Below are 18,175 nucleotides of genomic sequence, written 5' to 3'. Positions count from 1 at the left end.
ACTGCATTTTGGGATGTGACGAGAGGAGGCGGTAAAGCTATCATGACCCACCATTGTGTTCCCCCCTGTCCCCCTCACAAAAGCTTTGACCCTGGCTGCTGCACTACCTTGGAGGGTGGCTAGGGTGCAGGGTAGGACTGTCAGAGCTGTGCCACCACCTGTGAGTTACTGAACAGAGCGGTGAGGAGGGGCGAGCCGGAGCTTAGAATTCAAGATGGCACCTGCTCCCAGTGCTGGCGTCACCCACTCTCTTCCAAGGAAAAGTGAAGATCTGGTGCTTCTGCATTTGGAACTTGTAACATAAAATGACATGGCAGGCCAGATTTTGTCTGCGGGTCTTGAGTTTTACACATGTCCTAGAGAATAGTGGTAAGTCAACTTGTCCACTGTTAATGGCAGTAGAGTTTTGCCGGGCCGGTCTACCTTTGCCGCGTTCTTCTCTTCTTGGCCGATGGTTCTGCTCCTTTCCGGACATTCAATGTCGCTACCTGATCTTTGGTTTGATCCAATCCGGGCCCTTGTTTTGGCTGTGATGGGATTCCAATTCTGTTTTAGATATCCCATAACCTCTGGCAGAATGGCCCCTGGGAATGGGTTACCTGCAGTCACCTCGTGCGGGTCCTGGCCTCTTTTGATGGCTCTCTGCTTAGGGGTCATTTCCATTTCCTCCTCTTCCTTTAAAAAAGGTGGCTTTTCCTCTTTCTTCCTCTTCTTAGAGTCCATGTTTCGTCCAACTGAGAACGCACAAAAATCGTAATCCAATAACAAATAGCGCAAAACAGTCTATTCACTATAAAATAGTGGGAATAACTGAGATCTGGTTGGACGGAAGCTGTGACTGGGCAGAAAACTTACAGGGTTACAGTCTGTTCAGAAGTGTATCGTAAAAAATGGAAAGGGGGAGGAGATTGTCTTTATGTAAAATCCTGTTTAAAGCCCACATTATGGGAAGATGATCTCTATGGGGTTTTCTATAGGCTCCCGAATATAACCGAACCTACTGAAAATCTATTACTGAGACCAATAGGTGAAGCGGAAAATCATAATGAGGTAATTATTATGGGGGGCTTTAACTGTCTGGATCTAACCTGGGATTGTGGGGGTCCTGTTCCAAAGGATTATCAAAAGACTTCATGAAACATACATTGTGCCGTGTCGTGATGCTCTTCACAGCGCTCTCCATTATGGATGGTAGAGACTTTTCCCTAACAGCAAGTCTCATTTATGGACGCTGTCTTAGGCTGCTTTCACATGCGCTACAAAATTGCGCAATTTTCTTAAGATGCAACAGCACTGTAAAACGCATGTATGTGAAGCCTATGCTTTCCTATATGTTCCTTTACATAAGCGATGCTTTATCTGCTGCTATCTTGCGAGAAAAATAAATCCCAACATGCTTTATATTGCCGCGATTTGCGATGTTTTGCAGCCCATGTTTCGCCGTGGAGCCTTCGTTTTTGTTGCGCTGCATTGCATGAAATTGTTGAAGTCCTCTTGTCTTTCTCGTTAAAACATTGAGGTCGCACAAGAAAATCATGAGCGGCCGCCATGTTTTCGCGAGAAAACGCAGCAATATCGCACAGAAATCGCGCAAACACAGGTGCAATATTGGCACGATTTTCTCATGGCGATATAGCTGTTGCCTGTGTAAAAGAGGTCTGAGGGCGCCTTTACATTTGCAAGAAAAACGCTCGTTTTTTGAGCAATACAGGAGCGAGTGAAAATGCAGAATTATGAAACCCACGCTGTTCAATGGTTTCATTCATGCGATGTGAAGTGAAAAAAATGGCGGCATGTCCTTTTTTTCTGCGCTTTGCTTTTTTTCTATCTCCCATGTTTCCCTGTGGAGCCTCCTTTTTATTGCATCGCACAAACGTGCGATTTTCATGCGATGCGTTTTTAACATTAGAAACTCCTATTGTCCTTCTTGTGAAAAAATCGTGGCACAAAAAAAATGCACAAGAAAATGGCAAGTGGCGGCGATGTTTTGCGGTAAAAAGAAGCGCTGATGCTCAAAAATCACGGGAATAAAGTTGCGCTTTTCTCGCGACGATATCGCGATCGCCAGTGTGAAGGAGCCCGCAGGGTGCGCTCGCACGTAGCTCATTTCTTGCAGATTTTGGTCTGGATCTGCAGCAGATTTCACTCTTTCAATTGAAGTCAATTTTATGGCTCCTTCACACGAATGTAGGCGGTTCAGACAAGCGTAAATACAACTACGCTCGCCGGCATGCAGTGTAGTTGCGCCAGAACCAGATAATCACGGTTGTATAACAGGACAAAACGAAACCGCCGATCTCAATGAGGTTTCACTGGTTTCGTTCTCACCACCTTTTCCCGTAATTTGTACGCCGGAGAAAAGAGAGTACCCGCCCCCAATGAGTTAAACTACGTGCGGGAAAGATTTGGTGGCGCTTATCTTACTGCGGTTATTTTCAAGCTCCTGCGTTCTGCCGCGGAGTTTGAAAAGCTGTGGAAGGGATTTACCTCGTTTAGCTCCGTGCCGCCGAGCGCGGTTGTGTTTACATGGGGGTGAATACGCCCTTATGCTCAAAATCAATGGGATTTCGTGTTTTTTTTTCCTGCCCATGCTGATGTGACACTTTGTGACTACACCGCGCAATCACGGACCTAAATACGCAGTGCAGCCGTGTAAATGAGCCCTATAGGGTTAAATCTGAAGCAGATCTGCAACAAAATCCTCAGTAAATCAGCTACGTATGAACGAACCCTTATAGAAATTATGGGGGGTCATTTATAGGAGCTTTTAGGTCAGTTTCTGGCATAAAAAGTCACAAATTTTGTGATTTATGTGTTTAAAAAGCCGGTCTCAATAAGTTTTCCCCATGTTGTTTTTGCTCATAGCAACCAATCACAGCGCAGCTTTTATTTTACCTCAGCTGATTTAGAAATGAAAGCTGCGCTCTGATTGGTTGCTAGGGGCATCAGACAGTTTTTCTCTCCTATAACATTACACGTATGATCACAGCGCCGTTACCATAGGGACCAACCCGCCTCTACATTACAAGGGGCGGGATTGATAACGTCATATGCAAATAGCATATATCTTGATAGACAGGCGAACTACCCAATCAGCAGGAAGAGGTGTGGTTAATTGTAACCTCTACTGGGCTACAACAAAATGGCTGCCATACGTCATTAACGCCTCATTGTTTAGGGCGTGGCTTAGTGGCCGCGCTGCATTTTGGGGAAGTAACATGGCGGCTTCTATAAGAAACGAGTGACCTGTAAAGAAGGTGGTGGTAAGCGCGGGTTGCTCGCTGTCAGGCCGGTGTACGGACGGTTTGGGGCCGGGCATGGAGTGTACAGTGGCCAGCAGACTGTGGCATCTCAGGGTCGTCCATCACTGCGCTGTTTTGCTGGCACTCCTGTCTGCACCTTGTGGAACTGCAAATCCCTGCATGCACTGATACACTGCTGGGCGTTGTAGTTCTACAGATGTTTAACCCCTTAATGACACTGACCCCTTTGTTTTCCACTTATGATTTTTTTTCCTCCATATTTAAAGCTCGTGTCTCCGTCGCTGTAGATTCTGCGGCGTGGTTGAATGGACTAAGTGAAATGGGATAGACAAATGGATTTCCGCCATCTTTGTAGGCGTCTTGTTTCTCTGGCGCACGCGGCAGCAAGAATGACGGAACTTTATTCTATGGGTCGGTGCGATGGCTGCCGTACCAAATTTATATCTAACCCCTTAAAGGGGTTGTCCCGCGGCAGCAAGTGGGTCTATACACTTCTGTATGGCCATATTAATGCACTTTGTAATGTACATTGTGCATTAATTATGAGCCATACAGAAGTTATCAAAAGTTTTTCACTTACCTGCTCCGTTGCTGGCGTCCTCGTCTCCATGGTTGCCGTCTAATTTTCGCCGTCTAATGGCCAAATTAGACGCGCTTGCGCAGTCCGGGTCTTCTTATCTTCTCAATGGGGCTCCGTGTAGCTCCGCCCTGTCACGTGCCGATTCCAGCCAATCAGGAGGCTGGAATCGGCAATGGACCGCACAGAAGCCCTGCGGTCCACCGAGGGAGAAGATGCCGGTGGCCATCTTCATCAGGTAAGTAAGAAGTCACCGGAGCGCGGGGATTCAGGTAAGCACTCTCCGGTGTTCTTTTTTAACCCCTGCATCGGGGTTGTCTCGCGCCGAACGGGGGGGGGGGGGGGGGGTTGAAAAAAAAAAAAACCCTTTTTCGGCGCGGGACAACCCCTTTAACACTGCAGGGCGTATGTATGGAGGGGGATCACGGGGCGACCTCTTTTCATTCAGCACGGCTGCCTGCAACAGCTCCGATAAGCCGTGCGGCTCATTGGAGCTGTTAACCCTTTACATCCCCCAACACATGTTCCAGGGGCCTGTACAGCCCCCTACAATGAGATTGTGGGTGATCACGGCAGACTGCCTATCAAGCCAGCCCCGTGGGGTGGCCTGATAGACTTGCCTGCCCGGTAGCAGTATGATGCGATGCTGTGGCAGGAGTGATCAAAACATCACAAGTTGTTGTGCCCTGTGGGGCTTAAAACATTTTTAAAAAAGTAAAAATAAGTTTTTAACCCCTTCCCGCTCCATGACGTACCGGTACGTCATGGAGCGGCGGGGTATGTATGAAGAGAGGTTGCGTGGCAACCTCTCTTCATACCGTGCGGGCGTCAGCTGTTTATAACAGCTGACACCCGCGGGCAATAGCCGCTATCGGCTGTTCGGCCGATCGCGGCTATTAACCATTTAAATCCCGTCCCGCGCGGTAAGATCGGGGGAGCCGTGCAGGTGTCATGGCAGCCGGGGGCCTTTAGAAAGGCCCCAGAGCTGCCTTAGCAGACTGCCTATCAAGCCATCCCCGTGGGGTGACTTGATAAACTGCCTGTTAAATTGCAGTATGACGTAATGCTACAGCAAAGTAAAGTATTAAAAAAATCAATAAAGTTTTTTTAATTGTAAAAAAAGTTATAAAAGTTTACATCACCCCCCTTTTGCCATATCTATTATTAAAAAAGCTAAATCATACAATAAAAATACGTATTTGGTATCGCCGCGTCCGTAAATGTCCGATCTATCAAAGTAGTGCATTATTTTTCCTGCACGGTGAACGTCGTCCGAAAGAAAAAAAGGACACAAGAAATGCACTTTTTTTTATTTACCCTGTCTCGCAGAAGAAACGCCATAAAAAGCGATCAAAAGGTCGTATGTATTCCAAATTGATACTTGGATACGAGCATTGATACTTGCTCGGATTGGATGTCCCGAATGGCCCCTCCCACGATACGATTACAAGTTGTCATCCGTGTGTCACAGTGGCCGGGGCTTCCTGGAGGCCCCTAGGGCTGCCTTGTATTTCTGCCTATTAAAACGGACCTGCAGTTCATCTTGGTACAATACAGGCAGAAATACTATATACTGCAATACTGAAGTAAAAGGGGAATCTATTAAAATATCGCATTATTCTACCCACACGGCGAACGCTGTCGGAAAAATAATAATAAATGCCAGGATTGTGCTTCTTGGTCACCATGTTGTTAAGAAAAAAATGTAATAAACAATCAAAAGTCATCTGTACCACAATAAATGATCCCCGGCCGGCCGCATCAGCGGAAGAACAGAAGGTGGGAAGAGACACACAAAATGAGAACAAAACAAGGCAGCTCCTTAAGGGTTAAAGAAGCTCAAAATCGGTGCAGACCTGCTAGTCCCACAGCTGATGGTTTGTTACAGTTGTATCCGGTCTGGCACTACAGATCCCCCTCCTGTCCTGCTAGTCTGTTACAGTGTGTCGGTGCAGGACTTCTTGTAATCTGTCGGATCTTCTCTGTCGCTGTTCTGTGTTTGCGGCTTTCTCATGTTTTTTCGTGTTGCTCTCTGCAGGTTCTCGCTGGTTTCCTGTATTCGGTGCAGTAGAATCACAAGGTAAGTCCTTCCTTCTCTGTCCGCTCCGGTACTTTGTAGCCCCCTGGGGTCTCACAATCCTCGTGTGTTGTTACAGATGTGGACGGCGATGCGGCTGCTCTGGTGTCGCCCCCCGGTGCTCCCGGCCTCCCGCTCGTTTTCTCTTGGTGAGTCCTTCTGTAAAATCAATATGACCAGAACGGGGTCTACTGGATATTTCATCACCGCCACCTCCGGGGTCCAGCGGCCAGGACCGCGCCATCCTTAGAGTGAAGGGGCCTCCATATTACAGTCGCGGACAAACTTTTTCAGACTGACGCAAAGTTTGTTGCTCCAGAGTCTTTAGATCTCCTCGTAAGAGGTTTCTGTGGTCACTGAAGTACGGTTAGAAGTATTTCACTTTTATTGACAAATACATGAAGTTTTGGCAAATACTCAATATTTACAGTGTTGACCGTTATTATCCAAGACTTCTACAGACCGCCCCGGCATACTGGATATCGGCTTCTGGGCCAAATCCTGACTGATGGCAATCCGTTCTTGGAAAAACATTGTTCATCATCAAATTACTCCTGGGTGGTTTGGAGGAAGTTGCTCTTGAAGGAGGTTTAGATCCCGTTCTTGGGCTGTGAGTGAGCCCACTCCCTTGGATGAACCATCCGGGGGGCGACTTGTCCGAACCATCCGGGGCGCGACTTGTCCGAACCATCCGGGGGGCGACTTGTCCGAACCATCCGGGGGGCGACTTGTCCGAACCATCCGGGGGGCGACTTGTCCGAACCATCCGGGGGGCGACTTGTCCGAACCATCCGGGGGGCGACTTGTCCGAACCATCCGGGGCGCGACTTGTCCGAACCATCCGGGGCGCGACTTGTCCGAACCATCCGGGGCGCGACTTGTCCGAACCATCCGGGGCGCGACTTGTCCGAACCATCCGGGGCGCGACTTGTCCGAACCATCCGGGGCGCGACTTGTCCGAACCATCCGGGGCGCGACTTGTCCGAACCATCCGGGGCGCGACTTGTCCGAACCATCCAGGGGCGCGACTTGTCCGAACCATCCAGGGGCGCGACTTGTCCGAACCATCCAGGGGCACTCTGGTAATGAACAATGCTTTCTCCAGCATGATGGAGCACCATGTCACAAGGCAAAAGTAATAACTAAGTGGGTCAGGGAACAATACAGTGACATTTTGATTCCATGGCCAGGAAACTTCCCAGATCTCAATCCTATTGAGAACCTGTGGTCAATCCTCAAAAAGCCGGAGGACAAAAAAAACATAGAAATTGTGACAAACTCTAATTACTGGTTAGGAAGAATGGGCTGTCATCAGCCAGGACTTGGCCCAGAAGCTGATACCCAGCATGCCGGGGCAAATTGTAGAAGTCTTGAAAAATAAGTATTAAAGCTGTAAATATTGAGTCTTTGCCCAAACTTCATGAAATAAAGGTTTAAAATGTATGAACTCCTTCTCATTGTACTTCAGTAACCATAGAAAGATCTGACTCCGGCTACATTCACATAGGCGAGCATGATGTCAAGCTGAGAAACTCCGCCTGATATCGCGCTTGCCAACGCTTGTGGGTTCATGCAAAACCGCCTCCCATCACTTCTGGGAAACTGCGATCCTCGGGTGGCTTTCACGAGCGTCAGAGGATCACAAGCGTTTGCCATTGTTTTCAGTGGGACACAACACATCGCACGGCACACGAGCGCTTTCAATGTCTTTAGAGATCCCATTGAAAACAATGGACGAGGCGTTCCGAGAGAACACCAAAATATAGGACAGGCAGCGATGCTTAACCCCGCAGCATCAATGGGGGGGAATCGTTCATGTGAATAACGCCATTCTCAAGAAAGGAGTTCATATTTGCGCGTCTCGCAATGCACAGAAATCTCGCTCACGTGCACAAGGCCTTAACCCTTTCCAATCCATTGACGTCTAAAGACATTATGAGTTAAGGCTGTACAGCTCCGATGTTGAAAGACGTCCGTCGGGGTTCTCTTACTGTATATTGCCAGCCTCTCTGCTGTCGGAGCCTATCCAACTTGTCACCTCATGCAGTACTGGCTTCAGCCAGCATATAGCGCCGTTGTATAACGCCAGAAAAAGAGTAAACCCCCCTAGGAAAACCAGGGTAGAAATTGGATTGGAAAGGGTTAAAGATCTAAAAGCACTGAAGCAGCAGACTTTGTGAAAGCCAAAATTTGTCAGTCTCCAAACCTTTGGCCATCCCTTTGGTCGTTGCAGGGATTATCTGAGACCCCCTACAAATGGGCATCGTTGTAATATAAGGAAAGCTACATAACTCGCCTGCTAACCCCAGCGGCGCCGCTGCTGCACGCTGATCTTTGTTTCCAGTGATGACTTCAGACTACCCACACGACCGCTGCAGCCTATCACTGGCTGTTATGTGTAGTCAGTAACATTGCTGCAGCACTGGAAAGCAAACATCAGCCTAGAGTAACAGCGCTTTAGCAGCTTTCTGCCGCGGTTCTTTGTCGGTTTTTTTTCGCTTTCATTCTTTTCCTTCCCACTTTAAAAAAAGTTTTCTGGCATCACAGCGACACGAGGACTTGTTTTTGTAGGACAAGTTGTACTTTTCGTTTTTACCACTTCACATGCTGTATGATGTGTTAGAAAACTTTTAAAAAGTGGGGTGTAATAAAAAAAAAACTGTTATGCAACTTTTAGGGTGCGGCTGTTTATATGGCATTCAGAGGATGGTAAAAATGACCCGTTCTCCTCCGGGGGTCGGTACGATTATGGCGATATCACGTTTATAGCTTTTTTTTAATATTGTACAGGATAAAGAAAACTCGATAAAAAAATACTTTATCAACATCTTAATGTTCTCTGTGTGACTGCTACTTAGGCCGCTTTCACACGGGCTACTAAATTGCGTGATTTTGTGCCATTCCGACAGCGCTATAAAACGCATGTTTGTAAAACTCCTGCTTTCCAACGGTTTCCTTCCCACCTGCGATGTTTTCAGTGATGCTATGTTACGAGAAACAAAAATCGCAGCGCGCTCTATCTTTCTGCGATGTGCTATTTTTTTCTCCCTTGTTCCGCTATGGAGCCTCCTTGTTCAGCGCATCGCATGAACTTGTGATTCTTGTGCGATGCGATTTTAACATTAGAAACCCCTACGGACTTTTGCGATAAAAATCACAAGATTATTCCCAAGAAAAAGCATCGCTGACGCTACAAAATCACGGGGACAAAGCTGAGATATCGACGCGATTTTGTAGCGGCGGTATCGCTGTCACCCGTGTGAAAGAGGCCTTAGACTACATAAGTTCCTCTCAAACTACTGCACAGATCCTCACAGCAGTAATTCGTGAGCCTGTCCATACCTCATGCTACCCTCAGAGATGGTGGTTAAAGGGGGTAAATTGATGGTGATTAAAGGGTTAAAGTAAGATGAAAGGCAGCGGCGCGCGGGCTGTCTGCATCCTGATTGCACAACTCATGTGCCAGACGTAGAACGGAGAAAGTTGCTTTGGTCACATGATGCTGTGATGGGACCACCGCTGGGGTTGCGTCCAGCACTGTGATATGCAGGGACTGGTGGTCCTAACAATGGATTTGCAATAGAGAAGTGGAAATAACGGGACGGTGCAGCTGATTACTGGCGCGTCCCTCCACGGGAAAGTAGATATAAGCATTATGGCTCCTTCAGTGATTTTACGCATGATGCCCTTCAGCGAAACCCCGCACAGAGCATGCAGCGCACCCTGATCACCTGGGCGAAGCTGTGCTACAGTACCCTGCATGACGGGCGGCAAACCGAGCCGGACCACCATTGATCTGTCGAACCGAGCCAGACCACCATTGATTTGTCAAACCAAGCCAGACCACCATTGACCATGAGGCTTTGGTACACCACCAGTATGTCGTAATTAGAAGGAAATGCTGGAATGGGTCCGCACAAGCCGCCATTTATATGTAAAGTGGCATCAGGGGACTACCACCTATTGGGGGAATGGAAGAGCACATATCCGTCTCCTCCTGTATACGATTACGGCCGGCTATCTCGGCTTGTAAGGCTAAGGCAAGGACCCCCCCCCCCCCATCGGATGTAATAAGGTGTAAGTCATGTTCCAGGATTCTGACCCAATGTTGCATAGAGAAGTAAGGTAGGTCCTCGGTTGTAACCTTCTTCGTGTGTCTTGCAGGGAGCTGCAGTCTCGCTCGGAGTTGTATGCCGCCACTAAAGAATACAGATCGCTGGACCCAGAAGAGAGCGCAGTTTGGGGTTTACGATAATATCGGGATTTTGGGTGAGTTGGGGACACACAAGGGAATAAATGCTTTAGAGCGCTGATCTCCAACCTATAGCCCTCCAGTCTGCAACTGTCGGGGCATGCTGGGAATTGTAGTCTTGCAAGAGCTGTGGAGCTATAGGTATAACCTCACTGCTTTATGTCACATCTACAAGCTTCTATATAAACACCGGTCTGACATTAACTTATTGATGTTGGGAGCACAGAGAGATTCATGCTGAAAATACAAAAACAAGCCAGAAACAATTGCAATTTGCTTTTTTTAATTTTTGTCTGTTTTTTTTACTTTTTTTAGCCTGTCTTTAAAGGGATCGTCAGAAATTAAACAAAATAGCTTGTGAGAAACCTGATGTGGGACACGTTGGGCTGGAGCCTGACACTACACTGTTCGTTCTTGTTAGGTTTACCGTTCAGCCCAGTGAGTGTGACCGGCACAGGCAGCGTGACCTCTGTGCCGGCACCCACATAGCAGCCATGTTTGTTTTTATTATGAAACACTACCGCGTTCCCACAAAGGGTACGCTCGGCCCGCCACCCGACTCTGGGCTCTGTTCTCAGATTTGCAAGTTGTGTTTGGTTTCAGAGTAAGGCTAACCTCAGATGGGCGATACCGGAATTATGGCTCAATGTCGCTCTTGCCAACATGCGATTTCCTCGCGAATGCGAAGTGTTATCTAAAAACCACCTGGCACCACTTTGGGGAAGTAGCGGTCCTCCTCCACGGCTGATTGCAAAGTTTCTCACATTGTTTTCAATGGAGAAACATTGCATGGCCCCCGCTTGCACCCAGCATGTGGTGCAACGCTGCTGATGGCCCCGTTGAAAACAATGAGAGAGGCTTATGTTCGCTAGGTTTTATTTTCAGGAAAACATTATATATTTTTTAAACCTTAGTTAATAATACATTTTATGACTTCTGAATAGTTGGCACAACTTTAGGAGTCCTATGCTAGAAGAACTTGACAGACTAGCATTGGGATGGGATGTGATTATATAGTCTGTCCTGCATCAGACGATCCGTTAGGGTACTTTTATGTAGGCCAATATTCGCCCAAGAATTGGTTCACTTGAAAACCATGGAATTGTCTGAAAAACAGGCAGATCATCTATGAATGATGCCTGTTTACTATCAATGTAGGTGGGCGAGCCGGTTTGATCTTCGCAGCGTTCCGCCTCCATTCTGTGAACAATTCCCATTTCTTTGGGAAAGCATCGGAGTGATAATGTTCGGGACGGCTGATGGGCACTTAAGCATCGACAGTCTTCCAGTGTTTCCAGCAGTTTGCATACCTAGAAAACGAAAACTCTCCCAGTGCAGCCAGGAAATTGTATCTTCCATCGCATATTTAGGGCCCGTAAACTCATTTTGTCTCCATACCTGCTGAGTGGGTTCTCCCTGGTGTATCAGAGCTGTGCTGTGTCCTCTCAGCTGCTCCCTCCCCCCTCTCACAGCACTCTGGATCATTGAGAAGCTGCAGCTGCATTCCCCTCCTCCCTATTTACTGCACACAGTGATACTACAACGATGTAACATTCCCTTATAAGATACAGTATGAATGTCTTACATAATAAAAAGGATTGTTCAACTGTGGAATCATTTTTAAAAATAACTGCAGATGTGTTTATTAAAGCGACCACGCTCGCCCGTTTCCCTTGTGTTCTGGCGTTGCAGCTCTTGCAGTCCTCCTGTTCCTTTACAAATGGCTAGCACCTGACTGCTGAAGCCAGTCAGAGGTTGCAGCAGCTTAGATGTCGTTCTCATGGCATCATGTCTCCTAGCATCTGAGTGGTGATGCCAGGAGAAAAGCATGTGACCGCTGCAGCTAGCCAATCAGGTGGTAGCTGTTGGTAAACAAAGCTCGGGAGACCTGCAGGAGCAGCAGCGCTGGATCGTTAGGGATGCACAGGTCAGTAGCATTGCTTCTATTGTTTTACCACATTTACAGCCATTTAAAATAAATATTCCATAGTTCTGCACTTTTTTTTTTATAAAGCTTTTAAGTTTTTCCTTTCATATAATGAATATCTTACAGGAGACTTCAAGATGCACCCCAAGAACCTGATCGTCGGCCCCTCCTGGCTCAGAGGCTGGCGGGGGAACGAGCTGCAGAGGTGCATCAGGAAGAAGAAGATGGTCGGAGATCGTATGTTCTTTCAGGAGAGACATAACCTCAACAAAAGGATCAACTTCCTGTACAGGAGGTTCAACCGCTACGGCAAACACCGCTGACCCCGCCCCATCTGCTGTGCGCCAAATAAATTATATTTCTTCACTAATTACTGGGCTGTTATGTTATTTCTTGTTCCTCTGCACACCTACAGGGCCTACACAGAGGATGTACTGAGGTCATCCTCACCTAGTTAGGAACCTCATGAGTTGTGGTAGAGGCTCGGTCTTCTATTCTACAATGTTCCCTATTTACTGTAATGCGGCTAATGGAGGCACAACTTCATTAGAGTGCTTCTGAAGGCCTGGCTTAGATAATTAAAGGGGTTGTCTACTTTGAACGGTCTCTATAGTGGAAGGTTTCCCTAAAAATAAGATTATCACAAGTTGGACAGTTGGTGGCCCCCCAGGGATCAGCTGGAATCCACAGGGGAGTCCAGCAGGGAGTGTTCAATTTCTCCTGCCACAGGGGTGGGTGGGGCAGGAAGTCTCTGTAAGGTGCTGCTTCAGCCAATAACTGAAGAGCAGGAAGTGATGTCAGGCGTTATTCTGGAAATCATCGTGCAGAATAAGTAACTTGCAGCTATTTTATTTCCGGTGGGTCTAAGGGGTATTCAGATCTCTGCTGACTTGGGATGGGAATATCACTCTGTACAAGGTGGCTGGGAGAATAGAGATGGCTGCGTCGGCTACAATGTTTCTGTAACTCCCATAGAAGTCAATGGGAATTTTGGAAACCGTGTAGCTACTCTGTTTCCATGACTAAACATAGTTGTCTCCCATCTACTGTACATTCCTATGATGCTCTGCGTTTGGGTCAGGATACCAGCGGTCCGGCCGGGACACTTGTGAAACCAGCCTAAAGATCAAGGGCAATTCCCAACCGATATAAGATGGGGGCATTGGGCACTGAAGTGAGGCAGATGGTATGTGGTGCCCTCCCAATCACCAGTATTCCATTACTAAGCAACACTAGACACACAAGCCTCTAGTGTTTTCTAGGTTTAATAGCCTCCTATTGGCCAGATGTATGTCAGCAGAATATCCTTATGGTGTGCCTGCAGTATATGGCGGTATAGTTGATGGAGGAGTCTGGGTGAAGACATTTGGTGCGGCTGTTCAACTGGGAGGTAAATCAAGCACAAGAATGAAGATCTTGCAGGAATCATCTGATCGCCACAGGTTGGATTTCTTTCTCTAAGCTCCATCCATAGCAGAAGAAAGGAGTCACTTGTGATTGGCTGCTGCGTTGAATGATAACATTTTGCCTCCAGCTACCAGTAGGTGGAGCTAATGGAACACAGATGTATTTGGAGTTCAGGAGTAGCTCTAGATCTCTGTATGAGTGAACACACCCCTAAAATATGACTCTTATTAGAACTGTCTAAACTATCAAATAAGGGCTGATAAATACCAAACAAATACAAAAGTATAGAAATTACCACGAGACGCTGTTGGTACGGGAGACAACCCCTGAGCCTCTAGTCACAACAGCATAGGTCAGCCAAAAATGACCATCAATGATGTTTGTGGGATGGAAAAATTGCTGACCAAAGTCGTGTCCCCAAAGTAGATGTTTTACCACACTGTGAACCTGATGAAATCACGACATTTTGATTATGGAAAAAACACCTATTCCTAGGTCCACTAACTTAAGCCAGTCCAAGAGAAGACAAATTTACTTGATATACAGTGAGCCCCTCCCATCTTTTCCTGTGGTGGCTATGATTGGTTCTTCGACTGCTGCATTGATTGGTTGAGCAGCGGTCAAAGAACGAATCACAGCTGTCACGTTGTGGAAGCAGGATTTATGAATTGGCTGAGCCGCGGCATTGATTGGCCAATTTATAAATCCCACCTCCACAATGCGATGTCTGTAATTGGTTCATCGAGCACTGCATTGATTGGCTTAGTAATGCTCAAGAACCAATCGGGAGTCATCGCTTCCTGGAGGCGGGATTGATGAAGCCCCCTAACTAGGAACGGCAGGGACATGGACCGAGCCTACTAGGTAAGTATAATAAGACCTAGCGCCTCTTTTGGGGCAAAAATTAATAGAAGACAAGGTCATATGTTTGGGGAAACACGGTAGTAGCTGTATAAATCTGTATACAGTAAGTTCTCCCAGTGGTGAATGTAGACATTTGTATACAGTGAGCTCCCACTAGTGGTGACTGTATAAATCTGTACACGGTAAGTTCTCCCGGTGGTGAATGTAGACATTTGTATACAGTGAGCTCCCACTAGTGGTGACTGTATAAATCTGTAAGTAGTGAGCTCCTCATAATAGTGCTATATATCTGTATATAGTGATTGCCCCCTAGTAGTGGCTGTATAAATCTGTATAGAGTGAGCTCCCCCTAATAGTGGCTACACAGCTGTATGTCGTGAGCTCCTCCTAGTGGTGGCTGTATGAATCTGTATATAGTGAGTTTTCCCAATCGTGGCTGTATAAATCCATATACAAGTAGCTCCCCCTACTGGTGACTGCAGCCAGAAAGAATCTGATCATTCTTCTGTTTTGCCCTGTGAGTGGAAGCAGGGGCTCTGGAGCTCCGTAACACGACCCCCGATTCCTATAAAGATAGATGATGAAATCGGCGCAGAGTTCTGGACTTATTTACATTAATGAGATGATAAATGCACTCAAGTAAATGTATGAAGTGTTCGCTGTCACTGGCGCTCGTTGGACGTCTGCCCGGATCCCTGATGTCAGCGGCACTGCAGTGTGCAGACCGGGCTGATTCATCCGGGGGAGTGACGTCATCAGCGGGTATATAACCGGCTGCGGGGAGAAGGAGATGGACTTCACCTGCAGACCCAGCCGGAGACATGTGAGTTATGCGCACACCATGACATCATTAGACGTGGCGGGCTTTAATTAACACTATTTACGATTTATACCTGGGAGTTGTCATCTATCAGTTCTGGTATGATGGGACTTGTAGTTCTGCACCAAGCCGAGAGCTACAGGTGACAGCCTACACTGGTAGGAGCTCACAGACGTCATGTTTTATTTGGTTCTCCTCGATGGAGCCTTACAAGGTGGGGGTTGGGCAGTCACTCATTGGGTTACATTGTATCAGATGGTGATGTTACATTGTTGCAGGGATGGACAGCAGATACATTACATTGTAGAGTCATGATGCATTAAGAAGGGAGGCATTTTGGGAAATTTTCCGCTGAGCTGTCTTTAAATAATTGTATGAGCATCACATTGTGAACCTGATGATCATACAGAGATGAGCGGCACGGCACAGATACTGCTGATCTTCTCTGCAGGACCTTAATGTCACCAATCACTCCGGCAAGAGCTTTCTTCTTTTTTGACTGACATGGAGTGCTTTCTCTTTAAGAAGAGGTTCTTCAGCAGCAGCAGCAGCAGCAGCAGCAGTGTGTTTTATATAGTACTGTGTCCCAGCTGCTGCAGAACATCATTGTACACATCTCAGCTTCATCATACACAGATCTTCCATTGTAGAACAGAAGACATACCTCAGCTGCTGCAGAACATCATAATACACACTTCATCTGCTGCAGAATCTCTGCGTACAGAGGTCAGTTGCTGAAGAATGTTACAGTACTCGTCTCAACTACTGCAGAACATCATGAGTTGCTCAGATGCTGCTGAACCTTATTACACACAAGTTAGGTGCTGCAGAACCTCATCGAACACACCTCAGCTGCTGCAGAACATCATCAAACACAGCTTAGCTGCTGCAGAACCTCATTATACATAGCTCAGTTGCTGTAGAATGTTACAGTAGTCATCTCAGCTGCTGCACAACCTCATCATACATGCCTCAGCTGCTGCAGAACATTAATATACACACCTCAAATGCTGCGGACCTTCTGTATAAAAGTGCGCTGCATATGTTACCAAATGCCGCCGTCACATGCGCTGCGCAAACTGACCGCCATTACTAGAAATCCATTATTGGAAGTCAGTTTATGGATTATGTGTGTGTGTGTATATATATATATATATATATATATATATATATATATATATATGAGAATCCCTCAGAGATTGTTTATGTATCTGTGGGATGATGTGTCACTTAAAGGGGCTGTCCAGTTGTAAACTATTAATGGCCTATCCTCAGGATAAGTCATCGGTGGTAGATTGGTGGGAGTTCATTGCCTAGACCGCTTGTCGATCAGCTGTTTGCCGGGCCGATGCACTTGTGCTGAACTGAATTCTGCAGGAATCAGACAGCTCCGTTCTTACTGCAGGCCAAGCTTCCATTGAAATGAATGGGAACTTTACCTGCAATACCAAGCCTGGCCACTACAATAAGAACAGAGCTGTCTGATTCCTGCATAAATCAGTTAGAATGTACAAGCACGCTGGCCTGGTAAACAGCTGATCAACAGAGGGCCCCAGGCAATGGACCTCTGCCAATCTACCACTGATGACTAAAGGCCCATTTAGTCACAAAGATTGTTGCTCAAAATTTGCTCAAAAGCCATCTTTTGAGCGATAACCGTTGCATCTAAACGCCTGCCCATTGTGCACTTTTCGTGCACTGTTTATTCATCACTCACTTCTAGTTTTCTAGAAATGAACGATGGCTCTTATCAGCGGCACAGGCTGATATCTCACCCGGCAGCACTGATAAGATTCTCTCAGCTTGTATCCCGCTGGCAGCTTTCAGTGGGATACCAGCTGAAAGCGCGTAGAAGAAAGAAGCTGTAGACAGAAGACAGCACTCCAGCTGTCTTCTGCATACCCCGCTTGGAGCGCTCAGCTGTATACCAGCTGAGCACTCCAAGAACACAGAAGCTGTATACAGAAGACAGCGCTCCTGCTGACTTCTGTATACAGCGGGAGCCTTCATTTATACACTAATAAGCTCTTAAGTAGCTAATTAGCTACTCAAGAGCTTATGCAAAGTGAATGCTCAAAACTGTAACTCAAACTGTCTTTTTAGAAAATTTTGAGCGATCATCTTGCCGTGTAAATGATTATCACTCAAAAGATTGTCTAAATGGGCCTCTATTCTGAGGATTGGCCATGAATAGTTTACAACTGGACAATCCCTTTAAAACCTGATTGACATATAACTGGATGCGGTCCACATTGGACAGAGATATAATTCGAAACAGCCCGGGCCCCGGTACAAAATCTGTATTGGGGTCCCACTTACTGTATGTTACTGCAGGTTTTTTTTGTGTGGAGGCCGCCTCAGGCATCAGGGCTCGGATACAACTGCTACCTCGGCTCCCCCATAGTTATACCCCGGATATTGCTACACTAATTTAAAAAAATGGTGATTATCATTATTATCATTTTTTGTCTTCTCGCCTCCCTTTCTCCATTCCTCAGGTCGGCCCCTACAGCCGCTCCAGATGACGATTCCAGCTCCAGGCCCCCGAATGCGGAGAGCGATGTCCACAGCAACGTGAGGATGAATCTCACACAGGAGCAGATTGATGAGGTGAATTAATACACCAAGGACTTAGATGGACTCATCATCAATCACTACATCTGCTTCTGGGAAAGCTGGGTGGCAAGTATTATGGCCGCCATGACCATCCCATCATCCATCCTAGACTCCTGGTTAGCCAATTTGTCTAGCCACATAGCAGAGGATGTGTCACTGCAGAACTAGGGAGATCTATCATAGGACAGGGGAGTAGAGTTGGAAGTAGAGATGAGCAAGCGTGCTAGTTTAAGCCTGCTACTCGAGCGAGTAGCAGTCTTTTTGAGTAACTGTGTACCCGCCGGAGCAGCATGCGAGGGGGGTGGGGGGGAGAGAGAGATCTTCCCTCTACAGTCCAATCCCTGTACAGTATTTTCTCGGATGAAGCCCCTT

The 18,175-nt window shown here is 46.9% G+C and overlaps 2 protein-coding genes across 2 annotated transcripts in view; one reads left to right on the top strand and one right to left on the bottom strand.

Annotated features, from left to right (window-relative positions):
- The window catches only part of TAPBPL (TAP binding protein like), a 351,854-nt gene that overhangs the window by 301,628 nt on the left and 32,051 nt on the right, over positions 1-18,175 (bottom strand). The window lies entirely within an intron of this gene.
- Positions 3,173-12,466, top strand: MRPL51 (mitochondrial ribosomal protein L51). The gene is made up of 5 exons (XM_066601298.1): positions 3,173-3,263; positions 5,879-5,920; positions 5,997-6,066; positions 10,082-10,186; positions 12,223-12,466. Exons 3-5 carry the CDS (start codon positions 5,997-5,999, stop codon positions 12,417-12,419), a joined length of 372 nt encoding a protein of 123 aa, XP_066457395.1. The 5' UTR covers positions 3,173-3,263; positions 5,879-5,920; the 3' UTR covers positions 12,420-12,466.

This window comes from Eleutherodactylus coqui, chromosome 4, assembly GCF_035609145.1.
Source record: "Eleutherodactylus coqui strain aEleCoq1 chromosome 4, aEleCoq1.hap1, whole genome shotgun sequence".
Lineage (NCBI taxonomy): Eukaryota > Metazoa > Chordata > Amphibia > Anura > Eleutherodactylidae > Eleutherodactylus > Eleutherodactylus coqui.
Note: the sequence above shows the minus strand (reverse complement) of the source record. Positions and strands in the feature narration are given on the sequence as shown.